The sequence below is a fragment of the Pogona vitticeps genome, chromosome 9 (assembly GCF_051106095.1).
Source record: "Pogona vitticeps strain Pit_001003342236 chromosome 9, PviZW2.1, whole genome shotgun sequence".
Lineage (NCBI taxonomy): Eukaryota > Metazoa > Chordata > Lepidosauria > Squamata > Agamidae > Pogona > Pogona vitticeps.
In genome coordinates this window covers 2,483,443-2,504,225 of record NC_135791.1, presented here as the reverse complement: position 1 = coordinate 2,504,225, position 20,783 = coordinate 2,483,443, and the positions used below count along the sequence as shown (strand labels likewise).

At 47.5% G+C, this 20,783-nt stretch overlaps 1 protein-coding gene across 9 annotated transcripts in view; it reads right to left on the bottom strand.

Moving 5' to 3' along the window:
- Nucleotides 1-935: 935 nt before the first annotated feature.
- The window catches only part of ADGRB2 (adhesion G protein-coupled receptor B2), a 143,371-nt gene continuing 123,523 nt past the window's right edge, over nt 936-20,783 (bottom strand). For 5 of the 9 annotated variants that reach the window (XM_072980381.2, XM_072980382.2, XM_072980383.2 and 2 more), the window contains 13 exons: nt 19,772-19,922; nt 19,389-19,458; nt 17,826-17,892; nt 17,297-17,382; nt 15,786-15,920; nt 11,513-11,684; nt 8,453-8,548; nt 7,750-7,789; nt 6,231-6,898; nt 5,223-5,258; nt 4,144-4,248; nt 2,429-2,482; nt 936-1,949 (listed from right to left, as the gene is read on the bottom strand). In XM_072980381.2, the coding sequence (XP_072836482.2) occupies nt 1,770-1,949; nt 2,429-2,482; nt 4,144-4,248; nt 5,223-5,258; nt 6,231-6,898; nt 7,750-7,789; nt 8,453-8,548; nt 11,513-11,684; nt 15,786-15,920; nt 17,297-17,382; nt 17,826-17,892; nt 19,389-19,458; nt 19,772-19,922 (1,860 nt within the window). In that variant the 3' untranslated portion in view covers nt 936-1,769. Of the gene's footprint in view, nt 1,950-2,428; nt 2,483-4,126; nt 4,249-5,222; nt 5,259-6,230; nt 6,899-7,749; nt 7,790-8,452; nt 8,549-11,512; nt 11,685-15,785; nt 15,921-17,296; nt 17,383-17,825; nt 17,893-19,388; nt 19,459-19,771; nt 19,923-20,783 lie in introns of those variants that run through there. The other 4 variants (XM_072980384.2, XM_078380060.1, XM_072980388.2 and 1 more) reach the window with 3 other exon arrangements.

The following is a 20,783-nucleotide window of genomic DNA, read 5'->3' as shown; positions in this document are numbered from 1 at the left end:
TTTTGAGGGTAATGGAATTTTGGTTCAAGTAGAGTACTCTTGAAATGTCTATGTGGAAATTGGAGAAGGTGTGTCCATTCTTTGCATTCTGTTGCTTTGGTTTATTTTCAGCTTTTCCCTGGACCTCCACTTGTGTTATTTACAACATTACGTAAAACATCGCCTTCTCAAATGGTAGACCAGACACAACAATAATAGCATAGCCATTTTGTGTGTTAAGTCTTATTAATGCATGTATATGCTTTTGCACACAGATACAGAGAAAGTTAACGTACAAGTATAATATTATTCCGTGTGCCGTCAAGTAATACCAAATTATGGTGGCCTTTTTCAGGGTTTTCTAGATAGAGAGTACTCAGAAGTGGTTTCCCATTCTCTTCCTCTAGGGGGCGCCCGGGGACTGTGCAGCTGGCCCAAAGCTACCCAGGATGGCTCTTCTCCCAGGAGACCCAGTGGGGGAATCGAACTCTCCACCCCTGGCTCTGCAGCCAGATGCCTAAATGGCTGATCAATGCATATCAATAAATGGGGATCGGCTCTTTTGTAGAGGTAATGGGTCTTAATAGCCTCTCGAGGACCAAAGCAGATCCAGACATTTTGCACTGCTGTAGAGATACCTTTCAACTTACCTGATGGGAAGAAGATGTTTAATGGTCTTGAAAGCTAGTAGACTCGCTTTTGCTGGAGTTTTTTTTTTTAAGGGATGCTTTTACTGTGAATTTCTGCATAGGCAGAGGGGGGTGGACTAGATGAACTTGGGACATCTTCGGAACCTGAAGTCGGAGTGCTCTCTACACAAGGCCTCTGGGCTGCTGGAATTCTCGCCCTCGTTCTGGACAGGCCAGGTGGCCAGAATGAACTCGGTTTCACAGATCAGAACCCGCCACGCAAGAATAAAACTGACAACCAGACAGCAGCCAAGATCCGTCATGTGATTTTCTTTTTTTTTAATTTCCAACAAATACAGCGCCTGCCTGGCCTGGGATACAGGACGTTGGGGGGGGGGTGAGAGAGAGAGAAGGTGAAAGACAAGGGTGGGGGGCTCTCCAGGGTATGATGGGAGGATGTTTGTGCAGAAGGGAGCAGTAGAAGCGGTGGGGTCTCCTCCACCGCTCCCAAGGCAGGTAGACCTGGAGTTGGAGGAAAAAAGGGGTGCAAAGATCGGGGCCTCAAAGAGGAGACGGGGGTGGCACTGAAACCTGCCCCAGTGCACACAGTGCATGGCACGAGAAAAATACCCAGATAGAAAAAGAAAAAGCGTTCATATCATTCTCTCTCTCTCTCTCTCTCGTTCTCAAGAAGGGGGAGACATCCGGCCAAGTCCTCAGGGGTGTGTGGAGGGACGGGGAGATTCGGAAAGCCGCGTCCGTGACTGTGTGTGCACGCTTTGGTGTCCCAGCAGTGAGCCGTGGTGGGGAAAGACCAGTGGCAGAAAGGACAGGTGGGGTGGGGGAGAGGAGACCTTCCCCCCCCCGCAGGATCTTCCATGTGAAGCCGACGTGCGAAGTGGGGCACCTGTGATGTGGGGGGGAGAAGAGGTGATACGATGCTTGTTGCCCCCTTCTTCCCTCCTGTGGTAACGTCTAATAGGTAGCCACATTTTTTTCCCAGACCAATAAAACCACCAGAAGGGGAAGGGACCGGGATTCGTTTTGTTTGTTTGTTTCCCTTTTTTTGTCTTGTTTTGCTTCTTTTTCCAAAGTGTCTGTGTGAAAATATATATATATGTATATATTTATAGTTCGCTAAATCCACGAGTCCCCGAGGGCTCACACTTCTGTCTGGAAGTCCCCGTCCGAGAGATCCAAACTCATGCAATGTTTTTCCCAGTCAGCTGAATGAAGTTCCAGTTTCTCCCGGTGCTTGGAGGGCAAGGAGCTGAGCGTCATGGCCTTGAAGGTACTCCACGACCTCTGCTTCTGCTGCCGGCTCTCTGGGCTGGTGACCTCCTGGAGGCGGAAGGAGAAGAAAGAGATTCAGGACCGAAAGAAACGAGAAAAGGAATGAAGCAGGCGCTCCTGAAAAGGACATCTGAGGACCCAAAGTTCTGAAGTCCGTGGGAAAGGCACCAGGATCACAAGGAGATGATCAGAAGAACCCCCATCCTCTCTTAAACCAACCAATGTTTATTGTTACACCGGAATACAAGTAAACCATGGTTAGTTAAAACTGGTTCACAGTAGGGGAAGCTAAGATGAAACACAATGGGGCATTTTGCATGACAGTTCCCATAATCCTTTACAAACAGCCATGCTGTCTGGGGCTGATGGGGTTTGTAGTCAAAAAAATCTAGAGGGCCAAAGTGTTCCTGGGCCGATCTGAGTCATGATGTTAGGTGATAGATCACGAGGAAGGCTGGTGCCAGAAGGTTCCCTCCCTTGAAAGTTCTCCCCACCCTGCCTCTCTCTGAGCACGAAGGAGCACTTACACTGGTCATGTTCTTTTCCCCGCTCCCTGAAGACATGCTCCACCGCTTCTCCCTCTGCACAGGAACAGACACAATTAATATTCCGAACACATGCTTCCCCGTATCCCTCCGACCATGATCCAAACCCGTGGGGTGCACAACGCTTGCCATTACTTGGTATGGAGTTCAGATTCTCCAGCAGAAGGATCTTCTACGTGTGGGTGGTCCCCCCTGTTTCAAGTCTGTGACCCTTTCTCTCAGGGACAGCTCTAAATCCCTTCTCTCCAGCCTCTACATTTATCTGCAGTTTTTCTTACAAGTGCCCTCAGAAATTCCAAGTTGAAAGATATCTGACTAAACACCCACGTCTGTATCTATTTTTCTCCGACAAAACACCCGTTTCGTACGTAGGGTGACGTGTTTGTGGAGCATTCAAGAACGGCTTCAGAACTTCAGGAGATGCAAGCTTGGACGGACTAATTAGGTGTCCGTCTGCACGCCCATCCAGCAGTCAATCCACTTTGTGATTTTCAAAGAATCCATTCCTGAAACAGGTTTAGATACAGTCCAGGCTGAGAGATCAAAACAGCGGGTTAAAAGAAGCTTTTTGGCAGGTGGTTGGGGAGAAATCATGGGGTGTCGATTCACCTTAAGCTCTGCAGCTGCCTGCCTGTCTCCACCATTTGGTGGTTCTTGGAGGCCACACTCTTGCTAAGGGAGAAAATGCCATTTTTAGGTAGCATTACTAATGATCAGTAATAAACTTAATGATGATAAAGATATAAAATCAAAAATCTGGGTGTGAAATGCTGCCCACCTAAGGGAAATTGCACACATGTTTTATGGTTTTTTTTTTTTTGGCTGTCGCATGTCCGGGTGTGCAGCTAAGCACATGAACTAGTTGCATTTGAGTGCATGAAAGACACTCGTGCACACCGGTTACACAATTTGGGGCTATGCTATGCAAAGCCAATAGGATTTCAATTGACCGTCAACAGTATGGCTTGATCAATCAAGCTAGCATCATTCTTGTTTTCATGTAACTCTCTCTTTTGAATAGATGTGAATTTATGCTAAGTGGCCATCAACTTAGCAATTAATTAAATGCCCTAACACTAAATGGCAGGGATGGAGGCTCAAGTCTCAGGACTCAATGTCAAGTCAGACATAAGTCATACCAGTAACTCAGATTGGTCCCCCCCACAACCCGGCAATGACTTGGATTTGACTTGTGACTTGGAAACCATCCACCCAGTCCCTCCTTTTTTTCTGTGCAATTAAAGCTTGTTTTTAATAGGGACTCAGGCTTGGGGCTTGGAACATGGTAGCAAAGACTTAAACTCGAACTTAGTAGCAAAGACTCAAACTTGGGAGCAAAGACTCAAACTTGGGAGCAGAGACTCAAACTTGGGAGCAAAGACTCAAACTTGGTACCAAAGACTCAAACTTGGTACAAAAGATCAAATTCGAACTTGGTAGCAAAGACTTGGACTCCATCTTGGGACTCAGACCGTAAGACTTTCCAACATTCCTCCTAACTGGTAATCGATCCTTTGCATGGATTCTATGTTTAGTCACTTAAATTGAGCCAATTACATCCTGCCATCTACCCTGAGCTCTGTACATGCTCAGAGGGGCTATGAGAGCTCATATTTCAGGGCCATTCAAAGCAGCTTTAAGATCTGAGTCTTTGCTCCAGCGACAGAGTTCCTCTGTTCCTTTCCTCCGAACCTTACCTTTGCAGCGTTAGTCGCTGGGACCCGATACCGGTCCAACGTGTGGAATTTCTGATTCAGTTCATGGTAAAGTTCCGTGTGGCGCTTTCGTGTGTGCATCACTTTCTATGAATTTATGGAAATGAGCATTCCCAGGAGGTGAGTAGTGAGGAAGCGAGAAGAGAGACAGAGACATGATAGAGGAACATTAAAATCTGATATATATTAAAAGCACGCAGGTAGAAAGTTAATTACATTTTAAAAAATGCAAACTGAAACACCGAGCAGCAAAAAACAAAAACAAAAACCCACACACAACAAATAAGCAAATTGTCACCTTCAGTGTTTTGAAAATGCTTGGAAAGTCTAAGGAGTGTTTCTTCCCGCCCCCCCCCCCCGCTTCGGTTGATTGTTCCCCTGTCAAGAGATTTTTTCAGGTTAATGTTTATGAGGTGAAATCAGCTGACAAGGAGCCTTTAAGGCCTGTCAGAATGACATCCCGCTATCCAGTCTTTCCTGATAACTGGAAGGATATTACTTCTTCCCCCGTAAACCCTGTTAAAATACTCTCCTCCCCAGCGCCAGTATTTTAATCAACTGCTGAAGTTCTTTATTGACCATTATAAAACTTGGGGGCCTTGATCATCTCATGATGCCGACATCCTGGATCTGGAAGGAGGCTTGAGAGGGAAAGGAAATTAAAATGGTTTTTGTAGGTCAAGGTGCAGAAGGGGGGTGGGTGGGCTCTACCCATTCCCTCCCATCCCTTTAAACAACCGCACATCATTTGAGAACCCGAAGTCCAATCAGCCTTCTGAAAAAAGAGGATTTTAGCCAAAGAGGAGGCTCTTAAAAGCCCCACCCTTGTTTGTATCCATAGACATGCCTTCCTACAAAGTCTGAGTCTCACAACTACAGAGCCGTATCTTCTAAGACAGGACAACATGCAAAGAATAGGCCAAAATGTCAGTGGACTCTGAATTTCATCATCAGTGGGGGTTGCAGTCCTCCACATTCCAGAGAAAAAAATATAGGGTGTTCTCCACCCCCACAATACCAGGAATATCACCTTGTGGGAACTGCATCAAGGGGGCACTTACCTCAAAATCCAGGTCAGAATATCGCAGTCTTTTCCTCTAGGGAGGGAGGGAGGAGGTAGGTATCCGGCAGAAGTGGCAGAAAAGAGAAGAAAAGGAAAAAGTTTACTAGTCTGCCCCACAACTGGAGTCAAAAGGTCTTGGGGGGCTTCTCAGGATCCATGGAAGCATAAATGCACACTGAGATGGAAGAACCACAAACTTAATGTGTCTGGGTCAGAGTTCGGCCAAAATATTATAGTCTCATAACAAGGAGGAAGGCACACCCAAAGCGTTGTGGGTTCAAATCCCAGGCTATTTGGATGGAGACTTCCTGTTCTGAAGTGGCAGGAACCTATTTGGTGGCAACCCTATGGCAGGGGTGAGAACTATGCCACACCGTAAGGCAGTTTTTGAGGATCTCACAAAGCGTTCCCCCAAAATAGTCAGCTGACGGCCAAATTTTGCTTGCTTCATGTATGGTTTCCCCCATTGCTGTTGAACATCAGCAGCATTTAGTATGTGTGCCTGGTCTGTAGTGATCCCAAGAAAGCAACTCACTCCTGCCCATTACAGCCACCAAGGAAAAATAATCTCTCATTCTATCTGCAACTCCATACTGTTACTCTGACTTCAAAATAAAATCTGGAAGGGAGTTTCAAAAGAGCCGTCAGCTGACCTGGAAAGAAACCTGTCCAATTGCCTCTCCACCTGGCACTTTCATTTTCAGGACCACCCTCATTAGTCAATGGGGTGCCAGGTTAATCAAGAGTTGCCTTCCAGAGCATTCAGAACCCTGGACAGCTCCTAGGAAGGGCTTTCTAAAACCTGACATGGATTCTTCCTCTGCTTGAAAGCAGGTGTCAACTCAGAGTTGGGAAAACTTGCATTTCTGGATTGTGTCTCCCTCAATCTCCCAGAAATTAATGGCCATGCTGGCTGGGGTAATGGTGAGGGGTTATATCCACATGGCATCGGATTCCAATTCCAACCAGTCCTCTCAAGTCCCGGAGAGGAGCCCTAAACTCTTACCTCCAAGGAGCCCACCTTCATGGCAGATCCAGGCACAGTACGCGGCATGGTACGGCTGCGCTCAGACAACTCCGAGGCCAAGATCTGCCGCACCGTGGGGTGCTGCTTAAACTGCAGGCCATAGGGTTGTTTGACTGTCCCATAGGGTTGGTTCAAGTTCACATTGATGTGGTCCATAGAGGCAAAGCTGGGGTAGGGGTTGGTTTCCATGGGGTGGCGGCCTTTGGTGAGGCCCGGTGCTTCGTCCAGTTTGATGTTCAGTTTGCCCTCCTCCCGGGCGAAAGGCTTAAGGCTCACGGTCCGCCGCGGCAGCACCATGTAGTTGCTTTCGACCGCCGCCTCTTGCGGCCGCAGCCAACCGTAGTCCAGCTGCCGCAGGTTGCTATCACTGCAAAGGTAGACCGGGCCCCGGGCTGCATCCAGATTGACTTCCTTCTTGGCTGGTGGGTCGTTGAGTTCATTCATCCCTTTTACCACATTGTGCGTCATTTTTGGCATCTGGACTAGGATGGAAGCTGGAGGGATGTTCCCAGGGAGAGAGGAGAAGGGCTCCAAGCCACCCTCGGAGGTGGTGTTGAGCTTTGGATCCTCGTCCCCATCCAGTGAAATGCGTGACAAGGTGCTTGTGATAGTGGCCGGGTTACATGTGTTGACCTCCTTAAAGAGGACTAGATGAAGGGGAAAGAAGTCAGTTAAACAGGACACACAGAGACAGAGTTACTGATGCTTTGGCCAGGACGAGCAGGTAGCAATTCGTTAATGGGAATGCAAGCATGGTGATACGGGAATAGCACTGAGGTTATTCCAGATTGCCCTAGATTAACAGACCCTTTGGTCTGAGCATAAGAGCAGATTTCCGGAGAGTTAGGTATTTCATGTCAAGGAAGGGTGAGTCAGAAAATGGTGAAAGCTGAGATGGAGTCTTGAGATGCATGGTGCCCAGAATGGCATAGTGGACAGTGGAATGGACTGGGACTCTGGAGACCAGAGTTCGAATCCCCACTCAGATATGGAAGCTCACTGGCATGTGGAACTGCTAAAGCCACTCCTTAAATATCTCACTTACCTTGAAAGCCGTGTCAAAGTCAGCATAAGTTGGTTCCACTTTGCCGGCATGTTAACTAACTAAAGGTGGATTCAGGAAAATGGCACCTTGGCATGTTTCAAGTTATGACATTCCCTGGGATTGTATGTGTGAGTTAGGTGAGTAATAGGGGAAGCCAGGGGGCAGACATGGTATGAAGGAGAGGTAGGAGGGTGGACAGCTGTGAATGGACATAGGGTGTTGCCAGGCCCTTAGCTGGTAACCCCTTCAGACAAGCTGGAGATTCCTGGATGGCTAATCTTGGCCCCCTTTTCCTCCTGGTTCTGGCACAGGAAGGATGGGTTGGTGGCCTTAACAGCACCATCTCCTGTGGCAACTGAGGCTCTACAAACCTCTGGGAAGTGCCCCCATTCAACGAGACAGACCTCCCACAGCCAAATCCCCTTCTGATGCAGGGGGTGTGGGCTCACTCACCTGTCTGACACGCCAGGTCCACGTCTTTTTCAAAATCTGTCTATAAAAACACAGAAAGAGGGGGAGAAAGGGAGAGAGAGAAAGACAAGAGAGAAAGAAGAAACAAGAGAAGGACAGGGAGAGGGAGAGACAGACAGAGAAGGTGGGAGTGGAGAAATGAATGCATCGTGGGTAGCATAAGGGGTTGACAGTTGCATGACTGAGCTATATCCCTTTTTGAGAAGTAGTATGTTCTGCAGACCCAGTGCCAAAGAAGGGAAGGTCTACTTCCAGAAAGGCAGCAACGCTATAATAGCATGCTCATCACTCAGTGCTGCCAGGCAGGAAGAGAAATGTCTTTATCTGCTTGAGGAAGGACAGCGAAGATGGGGCCAAGCTGGCCTCCTGTGGGAGGGAGTTCCAAAGTCTGGGAGCAACAGAAGAGACGGTCTTCTCTAGTGTCCCCACTAAGTCTGCTTTTGATTCAATGGGCCTACTCTAGTGCCATGTACTCTGCGAAGGAACAGGATTTTGAACAGCTATGGAGCCATCATCTATTCCCAATAGCTCCATTGCAGAACCAAACAAGCTTGTGAAGGCTGCCCTGGATGGGATGCAAGGGCACAGGGTCAACCTGGTAAGCTAACTGTGCGAAACACTGGTGTCTGTGGTGCAGGCGGCTTGCTTCTTGCATCCCCATGACATGGGCCCCGCACTCACTCACCATGATCTGGACTTGCCCATTCTTGCACGAGTCCGGGGAGTTCTCGTTCTCGTCGCTCTTGCAGACCCCGATCTGGCACTTCACCACATCTTGGACCTGGAAGGCAGATCATTGGGTCTCATGGTGGTGGGGCCCCTTTCCTCCTTGGCTTCTGCTGACCCCCATCTCTGCAACCCCTTCATTCACTTAGAAATAGCCCCATTGTGTGTGGTCGGAGGGTGGTGGGGTGGGCTGGATCTCCCTGGGGTTCAATCCTTTTTAAGAAGCAGGTTGTTCCTCCTCCCCACATTACCCTTCTGATCTTCTCTGCTGGCTCTTCAAGATTCACAGATGTTCTGAAAAACTTCTTGATTTTAATTTGGGAGGGGTGGGAGGGTTGGCCAAAAGAAGTAGGTGGATGGGGGACAAGGAAGGCATCTCCCCTAGCAATGTAAATGCATTCAGCATCTCACGGGCAAAGAGAACATCTTTCAGCTGATCTTTCCACTCCAGAACAATCAATGATGCTGGTTACTGGTTGCCCTTCTCTATGGGGAAGTCACAGTGCAAAGGGGCTCTTCCCTCCTTCTGCATCTCCTGTTTGCCCTTTTTTTGTAAGGAAAGGGGGCACCTCACCCAGATCTGTGGCCTGCACACACCGCCTGTGGGCCTTGAAGTACTGCTCCTTGACCCTGGTTGACTTTATATACAGGAAAAGGGCCTTCTCCTCCTCTATGGAGCAGAGACAGCAATTTTACTATAACTCCCCAGTCTTTTTCAAACCTATCCATGTGGTCAGCAGGCTGGATAGCTCAGTGGGTTAGACTTCTGGCTGTGGAGCCACAGGTCAGGAGTTTGACTCCCCACTGAGCCTCCCAGGAGAACAGCCAGCCAGGGTAGCCTTGGGACTGCTGCACTCTTCCAAAGTGCTCCCAAGAAGAAAGGGAGGACAAGCCACTTCTGAGTATTCTCTATCTGGAAGACCCTGAAAAGGGTCACCATAAGTTAGAATGTGAATCTAGGAGGTTGGGAGTTCAATTCAGCCTGGGTAGCCTTGGGCAAGTTGCACAGTCCCAGGTCGCCCCCTAGAGGAAGGGAATGGGAAACCACTTCTGAGTCTTCTCTACCTGGAGTCATGAAAAGGGTCACCATGAGTCAGAATTGACTTGACAGCGCATGATGATGATGATCTCCAGAGAAACAAGCCAGGGCCCTGGAAAACCTGCACCTCAGCTGTAGCCCAACACCAAAGCATGTGTGTGGCCTTTTTGTGTGTGTGTGAAAAAGAATTTTGGAGGAAGGGTGGGATTTTGGAAGAAAAGGCTACACTTCACCTGCCTCTCAGGTAAAGGTGAGAGAGAGCAGGAGAATTCTCCCTGGGTGACCTGTAGGAGCTCTTAGGTGCAGGGCGGTCGGGGAAAGCTTCGCTCATTCACTGCCTCCTATCTGGTGACTACAAATTCCCAGGGACGTTGGCAGGTTTTGGGGTCCGAATCCCAAGCCCAAGTCTGAATCTTTGGTACCGAGTCCTGATTCTTAAATCCTGAGTTTATGTCCCCATTAAAAACAAGTGTCCTTCCCACCCCTCCAGAAAAAAAGGGAGGAGGTGGGTTCCAAGCTGAGAGACAAGCCTGAGTCATGGGGGGGGGGGAGTTGAGTCCAAATCATTAAAAAAAACGAGTCAAGTCACTAACAGGACCAAGTCTGACTTGACAGCAAGTCCTCCCCACGGCTGCAAATTCCCCACTATTGTCAACCTGGTTACCTTGAGAATATTGATTATGAGCTAGCATTCTGCCTCCCCTCTCCGGCCCCTTCCAGAGACTTTTATTTTATTTGCCTGTAAACACGGCAGCCCTCTTAGCTTAAATGCCTCTGACATGCCAGCCATTCCGGCGTGACCTTCTCAGCACGCCCTGACGTCTCTAAGCTTCCTATTGTGACACAAGGACACAGCGCTTGAAGAGTCCCCTTTTTCTGACAGGAGAGTGAGGGATGGAGGCGGCAGTGGGCAGCAACAGGCCCTTCCGTGTGCCACCCCTGCACACTCGGGCTTTATGTTTATGGAGCAGGTGCTTGCGGGCCCATCGCTATAAGATAAATGGAAGTGTCCAATGGGGAGTGGAGATGGATGGAATCAGAAGAAGAGGCCCGTCTCCGGAGAGATGGAAAGAAAAGTAGCCAAGTCCCCACCCACACACCAGACAGCCATTAATTAAACAGACAGGGTAAGAATTTGAGTAGATGACTGTAGCTCCGGGTGGGAAATGCCTCTACAAACAACTTGGAGCACAAGTATTTCTAAGAAAGGCATAAAATGTTTGCTCATTTCATCATTCCAGCTGGAAATTAAATATTTCATAAATCCGTTTCCCAGGTTTTGATGTGAGACTACGAGAGGGTTTGTGGATTTTTTTTTTACATCCGCATCGCCCTTTTAAGAGGGAATAATGAAGATCCAGTTCATTGCCTTTTTAAAAAGATGCTCCCACACTCCCTCCCCTGTGGCTACCTTAGAAATCTGCTTGACTCACTGGTGAGATTGGAGATTCCTCCTATACCTGGGGCGGGAGGGGAAGGGGGTAAAATGAAACAAACCACCCAGCTCTGCAGGTTGTGATTCTGTTGGGTCAAGGCAAGCTACAGTGCATGCTTATAACAGAAACAGAATATATGTGTGTTTGTGTGTATGTGACCCAAATGAAACCACTCCTTAAATAAGACAACCAGTAGAGGTTTTGCTGCAAAATAAGTATTCTGCTTATAAAATCTTGCGTTCCCAGCAAAACGCAAGGTTTTCTGCACAAAATACTTTTTTTCTGAAAAAAAAGAAAAGAAAGAAACACAGCAGCTGCCCCTCCCCCAAATAGAGTCAAATGCTTAAAATGCTTTATGATCTCCCTATGGTGACCTTGAATAATGAGAAATGAGGTCCATATCTCATGATCTCCAGAAAAACAAGGAATTTAACTAGTCACCTTTCTATTATATTCACGAAGGCTTTCTATTCCTAGTTTATGTGTCTGACGAGTCGAAAAGCACCATGTTAAATGACAGCCCAGCAGATGGAGAGCCACCCACCTCTCTGCGGAGAAAGCAATGGACGGTGATGATGACGAAGCCTTGGACTGAGTTGAAGACGGCAAAGAGGACCTGGAAGAGGATGGAGCGCCGGTCGGTCATGGCAAGCACGGCCGACATCCAGGTGAGTGCCAGGAGGGGAAGGACCACGCAGGAGCTCCATAGCGATGCCCTGGGAGGGGAGAAGGCGAGAGAGACATGCAGAGGAGCCAATCACAGAGGAGAAGGGGTTTTGGAAGAGGTGGAGAGTGTACACAGGTAGGTCTGGCTAGGCTGCCACCATTGGCCCATGAGGGCCCTTTGGGACGGATTGGTTGGCGCCCAGAATTGGATGGTTCACAAGTGAGGGGAAGCATTACTGGTGAATGAGCACATGTTAAGCATATAGCACAAGGGGAGATGTGCATCAGGGAGGCAGATGAGTTTAGTCTCCCCCACCCCACCCCTTTTGAAGCAATGCATATATAGAGAAAAGCCATGGTTCAAATCTGTGAGCAAACTCCACGGAGAGCACGTGGAAGCTCTCCAAGTCAAATGAACTCTTGCCATCATCCAGATCCAGGTGTTGAACCTCAGTAATACGGGACAAGCTTTTTCAAAAGGGGGCTTGCCTATACCCCTCTTTTTCTTCGTATGTTATATTTATGTCTTATATTTCCTCCAGGTTAGGTAAGAGAGAGGAACTGGCCCAACATCACGCAACTGGCTCAACATCACCCATGAAGTTTCATGGTTGAAGAGGCTGGAACTCATGCCTTCTGACCAATGCTAACCTGACCTTCTCACCATTGTTTCTCTCTGTGCCTCCTCAGAAGCATTATTCACCTAGTCTTCTCATGTCCAAACGGATCTGATGTATGTTATTTGGGTGGATTCTGGAGCATTTTGAATAAATGGTATCCGCATGGGGTGAGGTGGGGAGGCCTTTAAAGCTCAGATTAAACCCTGGAGTGGATTAACCGCCCTGCAGACTTGGCATCACCAGCCTCCCCTGTTGCTTGCAACTTCCTTCCTCACTTCATTCCACCGATTCATCTCACGTGGATCTTTCTCTGCTCTGAATTCTGATCTGGCCTGATTTCATAAGTGTTTCACAAGCAATTAAAAGCAAGAGATGTTTTCCTAAGTAGTGACAAATCTAAAGGGTCTGAAGATAAGTTGAGGTGGTATTTCTAGCCCGAATCCACTTGCTAGTTCAAGGAAAACCCAGGAGATCAATGGGAGTTATGTGTTGACTCTCTATTCAGCAATTGATTCAATTCATGCACTCTGCATGGGACCAGCAATTGGTTTAAGCCCATAGTTTTCAACCTTGCATCCCCAGATGTTCTTGAACTACAATTCCCAGAAATCCTGGCAGGGGGAGGCTAAACCCAGGCTCCTGGGAGCTTCAATCCAAGAACATCTGGGGTTCCATGACTGGGAATCACTGGTTTAACTCATCAACTGTAAGGGAGGTTCACTGTCTATACAACTATACGTGTGTCCTGCGGAGGAGATGGGAGAAATGTCGGACTCTTCCATTCTGGTGCCACTCCATCTTTATCCCCATCTTTCTCTATTCAAGGAGACCACTGGGTCCCCCCTCGCTCTGCTTTGCATGCAGACAGAAAGAAAAACAACTGCATGCACACGCAGGGGGAAATGGCAGGCGGCAGCTCAAGCGTGAGATTAATTAGGTCTAACTGTCTTTTAATCCTAACATCTCCTCTCGTGCTACGCCAAGCTGTTAAAAGCTCATTAAAGAAGATGCACAAAAACAGAGAGACTGTTTCCGGCAATCTAAGCAGGAGAGCGCGTGGTAGTGGGCAAGAGGATGGACCCAAACAGCATCCGTTGTGGGTGTGGATGGATTTAGCTATTGCCAAACATAACTGAAGGGTTCGTTCCCTTCAGCACAGTTTCCAATTCCTGTATTTCAGGGCATGGGTTTTAATACAGTGAGGATACCCATTCTGGATTACACACGATCCTGCAACCACAAGATTGTCTTGGAAGGAGGCACTATCCCAGTGCCTTACAAAACCCAGTATGCTATGTTGACTGGTAATTCTGGGACTCCTGGGTTGAAAAACAAGCTTTCCCCATCTGTGCCCAATTCACTTGGGGCGGTTTTGCTGTTGTTGCTGCCTTGCCCCAACCCACTGAACTGAACCAGGTCTGTAACCGGAGAATGGTGTGTAGAACCTCAAACTCTATGTACTTATGATGGAATCCATGGCTTGAATAAGACAGGCTTCATTTTAGAAGCAGTGAGAGCCGTCAGGGTGGACGAGAACTGGAAGTCTCTTATGGGCCTGAGGCTGGTTGGAGAATCTGCCCATGGCTTCATCTCAAGCTCCATATTGAGTGATTCAAATGTGCTCCTTCAGTGAGGAGGTACTCTTGTCTTTAAAAATTAAAAAGCCTTTAAGCCTGTTATCGTGTTTCCCTGCCTGTCTCCCTCAAGCATTCACCAGATACCGCCGGCAACCGATTCAGATGGCAGGGGTAGTACAGCCTGAGGGCTTGACAGGTCCCAAACACCTCTTGCGGGGTGAAGCAGTAGTCTTGCCTGTGTCTCCTGCCTGCAGTACAAAATGGTACGCTGTAGCGCTCTATCACAGAACAACGTTGCCTTGCCAAATAGTGGATTTGCATTAATTGCTGACGCAGTTGTTGCCCTTCTAACAGCCATGGCTGCATCCTCTGGAACTGTGCAATGTGTCGTTTGGTGAAGGGCTTTGAGTCATCTGCTATAGTTCAGTGGTGGGCCCTAAAGCACTGCTTCCCAATCTTGGGTCCTCCCCCGCCCAAGTTGTTCTTGGACTGCAACTCCCAGAAATCCTGTCCAGCCCAGCTTGTGGTGAAGCCTTCTGGGAACTACAGTCCAAGAACATCTGGAGACCCAAAGCGGAGGACCCTTTGCCCTCGAGCTTTGTATCAGCAAAACCAAAAGCCCTCTACAGATCTCGAGATTCTGCTGGATGGAGCCATGTCGGGTGAAGTGGGATCAAATTGCTAGAACAGCCAACAGAAATGGATGGTGGGAGTTGTTGCCATATTGAGAAGAACATAAATCCATCACCTCTGGCCTCAACAGACGAACGTCTGTGTTTTAGGCTAGGGGCATGCTTGCTCACAGCTTTTCTTGAGTATTTTTGGCTGAGCTGAAAAGCTATTCCTTTCTCTCTCTTTTTTTGTTGAGATTTTTAAGCAAACCACCCCCACCACCCCACAGTTAGCTTGCTTCCCTAACTTGCCCTCACACATTTATGTCTTGCCTGACATGATGGACAAAATGCGGTTGTGAAAATCAATGTGCAGAAAAGCAATTATATATATATATGGTTTCTGCATTTTGACAGTCATCTGTTGCCTCCCGGTTACATGCCCAGACACACGATGGATCATAAAATCTGGGCATGTTGGAGCATGCACAGCCAGCCAGCCAGATCCCATATGCCACTTGCACCAGTCCTGGTTTTCACTTGGTGAATCTCACTGGATTTTGGCCCTTGGAACTAAATCCGGTTGGCTTTCCATTTCTTACTTTTTACACCAGTTGAGAGTGAGCAACTGGTGAAAAAAGCAGTTCAGGAAAAAAAATGCAGATAGATAAAACTATGATTGCAAAAAAGAGAGAGAATGTTTCTATACCAGCTTTATGCCACTTTATGCCCACCAAGGGTTCTAAACTACAACCCCCATCATTCTCAGCCCAAGATCCAGGGGATTATGGAAACTGTAATCCAATGTAAACTTCCATGCACAGGAAAGTCTGCAGCAGGATCTCAGTGGTTTGGAGGATAAATCCAACCTCAGCCAATGGGACCGCCAGGTTCAAATGGAGAATGTGGACCACAGTCTGGCTTGGACAAGAGAAGGGATGAAAGACCACCACAAAGCCATGTGTGTCTTGTACAGAGGTCCCACGTTCAATCCATGAGATGTGAAGGACCTGAGAATTGCAAAACTGGGAAAGACCCCCGGTTGTGAATTTCCTTTCCCTTTTGAGTAGAGCATGCTATTTTGGTCAACTATTTTGATTGGATAAAGCTACCCCCAAATAAGAGACAACCCAGTGTTGCAAGCACACTCATTAAGAGAATGCTGGCAACTCTCAAGAGAAGAAGCAACATCTGAAAGTGGAATTTCAAAAGGCATAGCCAGTTGTTTTTTTGGAGGGGGATCACTGTTCATCAACGTGCTTCGTTGACTAAACAGGCGGACAACAAGAGCGAGCCAGAAGGAAGCCAACAGAACAAGACGGTGAGCATCAAGAGAGACTGACATTGCACTGTTAGCAGTGGCCAAGGGCAACGCTGTGCTCGAGATCACGCCGCACTTGGTACATTTCAAGAGCAGGCTGCCACATGGGGGGCTCCTGAAGCGGGGAGAGGCCCCAGCTGGCCTAACATGCATCGTGCTGCATCAGTAGCAGCAAAATCACCACCGTTCCCATCCCACCACCATCACCATCATCACCATGTCCATGACCCACCACCATCATCACCACGACCATCCCAACCGCCACAATCACCATCATCACCATGACCATCACCACCACCCCATGGCCCCAGTCAATGTATGGAAGGTGCAGAAGAAGACAGCAAAGTAGGCAAAAGCGAAGGGACACCAAAGCACCAAAACAGACAGAAGGCCAGGGGTGGGGAGAGACAGAGTGGACCAGCAAATGAGGAGTTAAGAAAGAGACAGAGAAAGAGAGAAAGAGAGAGAGAGAGAGAGAGGCTCATTAGTAGAAGGAAGCAGGCTCATTAAAGGCCAGCTGGAAGGAAGGTAGGTGCGATTTCAAGGGCAGGATTTATCCCCTTCCACTAAATGCGGGAGGTGGAGGAAGATCGCCTTGAGAAAGGACGTGTGGAACCATTTTCTCATGGGGAGGACTGTATGGCTCTCTCTCCCCCCAGTCCAGGAACTTTGGCTTCTTCTCATCCTCTGGATTTGACCAAGCCCTTCTGTTTGCCTTCTCTCCATCTGTGGAACATTTTTCTTGCCTTTCCTAAGACGGGGAGATTGGGCTTATCCCTGCTCCTTAAAATGAATGGGAACTGTTTGCGGAGGCCCTGGGAAGTCTAAATAATTAAAACCTAAGATTATAGGAAGAGTCTGAAAAGGAAAAAAAAACATCACAGTGCAAGTGTGTTTTCAGTTTCTACATGGTTCAGGAATTAGGTACGTTTACATTGAAACAGGGAAAGCTATTTTTTTAAAAAGAATACATTAACAAATCTTTACATTCTACACAAATCTCTGTCCCTTTCTCTCCAGGCAAGCCTTCCCTCAGAAATTAGCTACCTATGTGTGATTTTTAGAGAGATCATTATTGTGTTTTCCATTTTGGGGTTTTATATTTCTTAGAGTGACCCCCTTTTTTTAAAAAAAATATTTGCATACATATTATTACTAGCTTTAATTATTGCCTTTTAATTATGTAAGAGGCCTCTTTATACTCATCGTTTTGAGCTTTAAAAATTGTCTTTCAATGTTGTAACCCGCCTTCGATCATTTCATAGAGAAAGGTGGGGTAAAAATCAATCAATCAATCAATCAATCAATCAATCAATCAATCAATCAATCAATCAATCAATCAATCAATCAATCAATCAATCAATCAATCATTATGACTGCAGGTAGGCAGAAATGCTATGTTTTCTTGGCAGGCATGGGTAATTTTTCATGTTCAAAATATGCATTAATGTATGAGCGCGCATGTGTGCATGCATGCATGTCTGCTTTGGTACTGTAGTAAGTAGGAGAATCAGAGAAAGAGGGAAAACATACCCAGCTCGCTGCTTCTTGGATTTATCTGAGATGCCATCTCGAGACATCAGCTTGTTGAAGACAATAATTCCAATCAGCATGTTGACCTGACAGAGGAGGGAGGGAGGGAGGGAGAACGAGAGAGATTAAGAATGGAACTCAAGGGGCTATCTAATTTCTAGGTCACCCATCACTGTGAAGCTCCTGAAGATGCATAGCACTGCTTAATAAAACCACATTAAAACATTAAGGCACACACAGAATGATAGAAGCAGAGAAAGAGCCCATGGAAAATCAGTGAACTCCAGCACAGTCGGGTCACAGTACTAAAACCGGCCATCAAAGAGGCAGAAATCAAATGCCGCACCCATGGCCTGGACCCCAGGTGGGCACAACCTATCTGAAATCAACAGATTGACTGGTTCAGGTGCGCCTGGTTCCCTTCCAGGCCTTATGCACATTGGCCTGAGGAATAATGAAAGGGAAGCGCATGCCACAGATCCCTAGGTTTCTAAATTGTAACTGAAGAGAAGATCTCCAGGGCACTTACCAGAACGATCACAGCAGCAGGGCCAACGAAGGCGTAAAGGAGTCCTCCTTCAAGGGACAGCCAACAGCTGGGGAGGGAAGGAGAACACCATCGGTCAGCCACGGAAGGATGTGAAGGGACCTCAACTCAACAGTTCCCAACCACTGTCTTGCCTGAAAAGGGATCTGAAGCTTCCAGACAGCCTGATCCTATATCTGTTTTGCTTCCAGTTCCCTCTCTCTAACTTCCCTTCTTGCACCCTTTATCATGTTACTGATATAGCCTTAAAGGACATAGTGTTCAGGGTGCTGTGCAAAGCTGTGTCTGCTTCCTCTTTGGTGGACCTGTCAACTGTTCTCAACAATATTCAGCTAGGCCGAAACTAACCAGCTGGTGGGTACTTCAGAATCAAAGGCAGCCTATATTTAGCCAACTCTTTGTTTGTGCTTTGCGTTGAGGAACGTCAACCTTTCAGCCTCTGGCTCTCAGCGTGAAAAAGAAAATAAATAATCCTCATTTCTCCCAATTTTGTGCTTTTGTTTCCCCCCCCATGAGAAATCTTGTAGTAAATCTCAAGGGAGAAGTCTCAGAGGTTTTATGCTCTCCCTCCCCCCCGGAAACACCAGCTTGCACAGAGTCCTATGTAGGATGGTGTCTTTCCTACACAGGACCCATCCAGAAAAGGCAGAAGAAACACCATGTAATACACGATTTGTACAATTCCTGCAGAGGATGGGATCTTAGTGCAGGATTCTCCCCTTCAGCTGTGCGGGACTTGGCAGGTTCCTTGGCAAGTGAAAAAGGAAAGGTTGGGAGGAATGAAATTAGGGTCTCATTTTTGCAGGAAGTCAACAAATCTTGTCACAATGTACAGAAAGTTCACAGCAGGGTGTCTTGGCATGGCAAGACTCAGAAAATCACAGAGAATGAGACGTTTTGGAAGTACTCATCACATTTCTACTTCCAGTCTCAGATGGTTCAGTTCGTATTATGAATACTCAAGAAAAGTGATTCCAAACCATGGGTCCCCAGATGTTTCTGGACTACAACTCCCAGAAATCCTGGTCAGCATAGCTCATGGTGAAGACTTCTGGGAGTTTCAGTCCAAGAACTGCTGGATAACTCAGTGTCTTAGGTCTCTTGCTGTGGGGCTAGAGGTTGGGAGTTCTATTCCCCCAATGTGCCTCTTTGAGAAGGACTGTATTCCATGATCCATCTGGTCTAGTTCAAAGGTGGTGGTTGTTTAACATCTGGGGGCCCAAGGTTGGGAACCACTGCTCTAGAAGATTTTGTCCATGGAAGACTAGGATACAGATCGTCAGCTAACCTTTTTGCTCCAAAAATCTCAGCGAACCCTGCCACAGGTAACTCGCATGGCATGCGAGTAGGGCTGGCCGGCCGGTCATCTGTCAGTTTGATCACAGTGGCCTGCCAATGGCATTGAAGTCGGATGGGCAAGTCCTGAACAAATCTTTTGAGTTCTCCTGTTCCTTCCATTCACTGCTTAATGGGATCTGTCAAGGGTGTAGTAGAGCTATGCTTTGGGAGCATGAACCCATTTTCTCCCCTTCCCATAAAACTTACTAGCTGGATGTCCCGTATCCTTTGGTCCTTGTGAAGCCCACGGAGACGGCGACCACAAGCGCTGGCAATCCTGGGTTGGAGAGAAATATGCAAGTTACTCAGTTGTACAATAGCCTCTCTCTCTCTCTCTCTCTCCATTCTTTCTTCACAAAGAGAAAAGACACAATTTCTGTTAAGAGACCTCTCCCACAAATAACACAAGCCTAGACAATCAAACAATGATTTTTTAAAATGCTTGTTTTCTTCTTCTTGTGCCGGAGGTCAGAAGCCTTGCAAGACCTAAGAATTCATGACTAAGGGCTTGCACCGTGTTGAAACAGACACCCTTGGCCGAGGCCACCAAACAACACGGAGAGTTATTCTTCAACCCCCTCAGCTCTTACCCCATCCGAGGCAGAGGAAGCGTTTACGGACGAGGCGGGTCCGCATCCTACCGATCACAGCCAGGTAAGACTGCCAGGCTTCTGTCAGCACCCAGCAGAAGGAAGAAAGGAAGAAGAAATGGAGGAAAGCAGCTGTCATGGTACAAACACCCTGGAGAGAGAGAGAAAAAAGAGGAGCAGAAGGAAAGAGTGGAAAGCGGATTCAGATTATTCAAGACAGAATGGTATTATTTCACACCCGTTGTGTGTGAATCCCTTCCATGGGATATCTGGTGTCGGTTCCTCACAGGGATTGTTGGCCCAAGTCCCAAGTCTATATTGGAGTCTTTAGGTACCAAGTCCTGAGTCCCTATTAAAAACAAGCTTCACCCCCCCACCACCAGCAAAAAAGCGAGGGAGTCGATGGGTTCCAGGTTGTGAGTCATGTCCTTGTCAATGAAAGCAACTTGAGTGGACTCTGAGTCAAGTCGGCGGTGTGACTTAAGTCTGACTTGATACGGAGTCCCGCGTCTCAAGTCACCATCCCTGATTCCTCACAAACAATAATAAGCATTTATATCACATTTTTGGAATTCGATGCATCACACACGTGTATCCCTTATAATCCTTATGATACCTCTGCAATGTGTGGCGGACCAGTGTTTCTACCTGTTCCAAACTGCAGGTAAGGACTAAGGTGAAGGTCACACACACAGATGGCCCGTGAACATCTTAGGAACTTTGGATGAGGGGCAAGGTTATTTTTTTGTGACTTTATTTTTTAATGACATCATCATCATCATCATCTCAGACGCAGGGATGTGACGTCACAGACAGAATAACCCGGGTTGCCACAGCAACCAACAGGAGTAAAACGCTGGAATCAGGGGCTGACGGTGAAGGCTGGAAACAGAAGGGAGGAGGATGCCGAGGAGCTGGCAGGACCCACGCTGATACATACTAGATTTTAAATTGTCTTTTAATGCCACATGTTTTTACAAAGTATTTGTCATTTTGGAAACTGTGTGCTTGG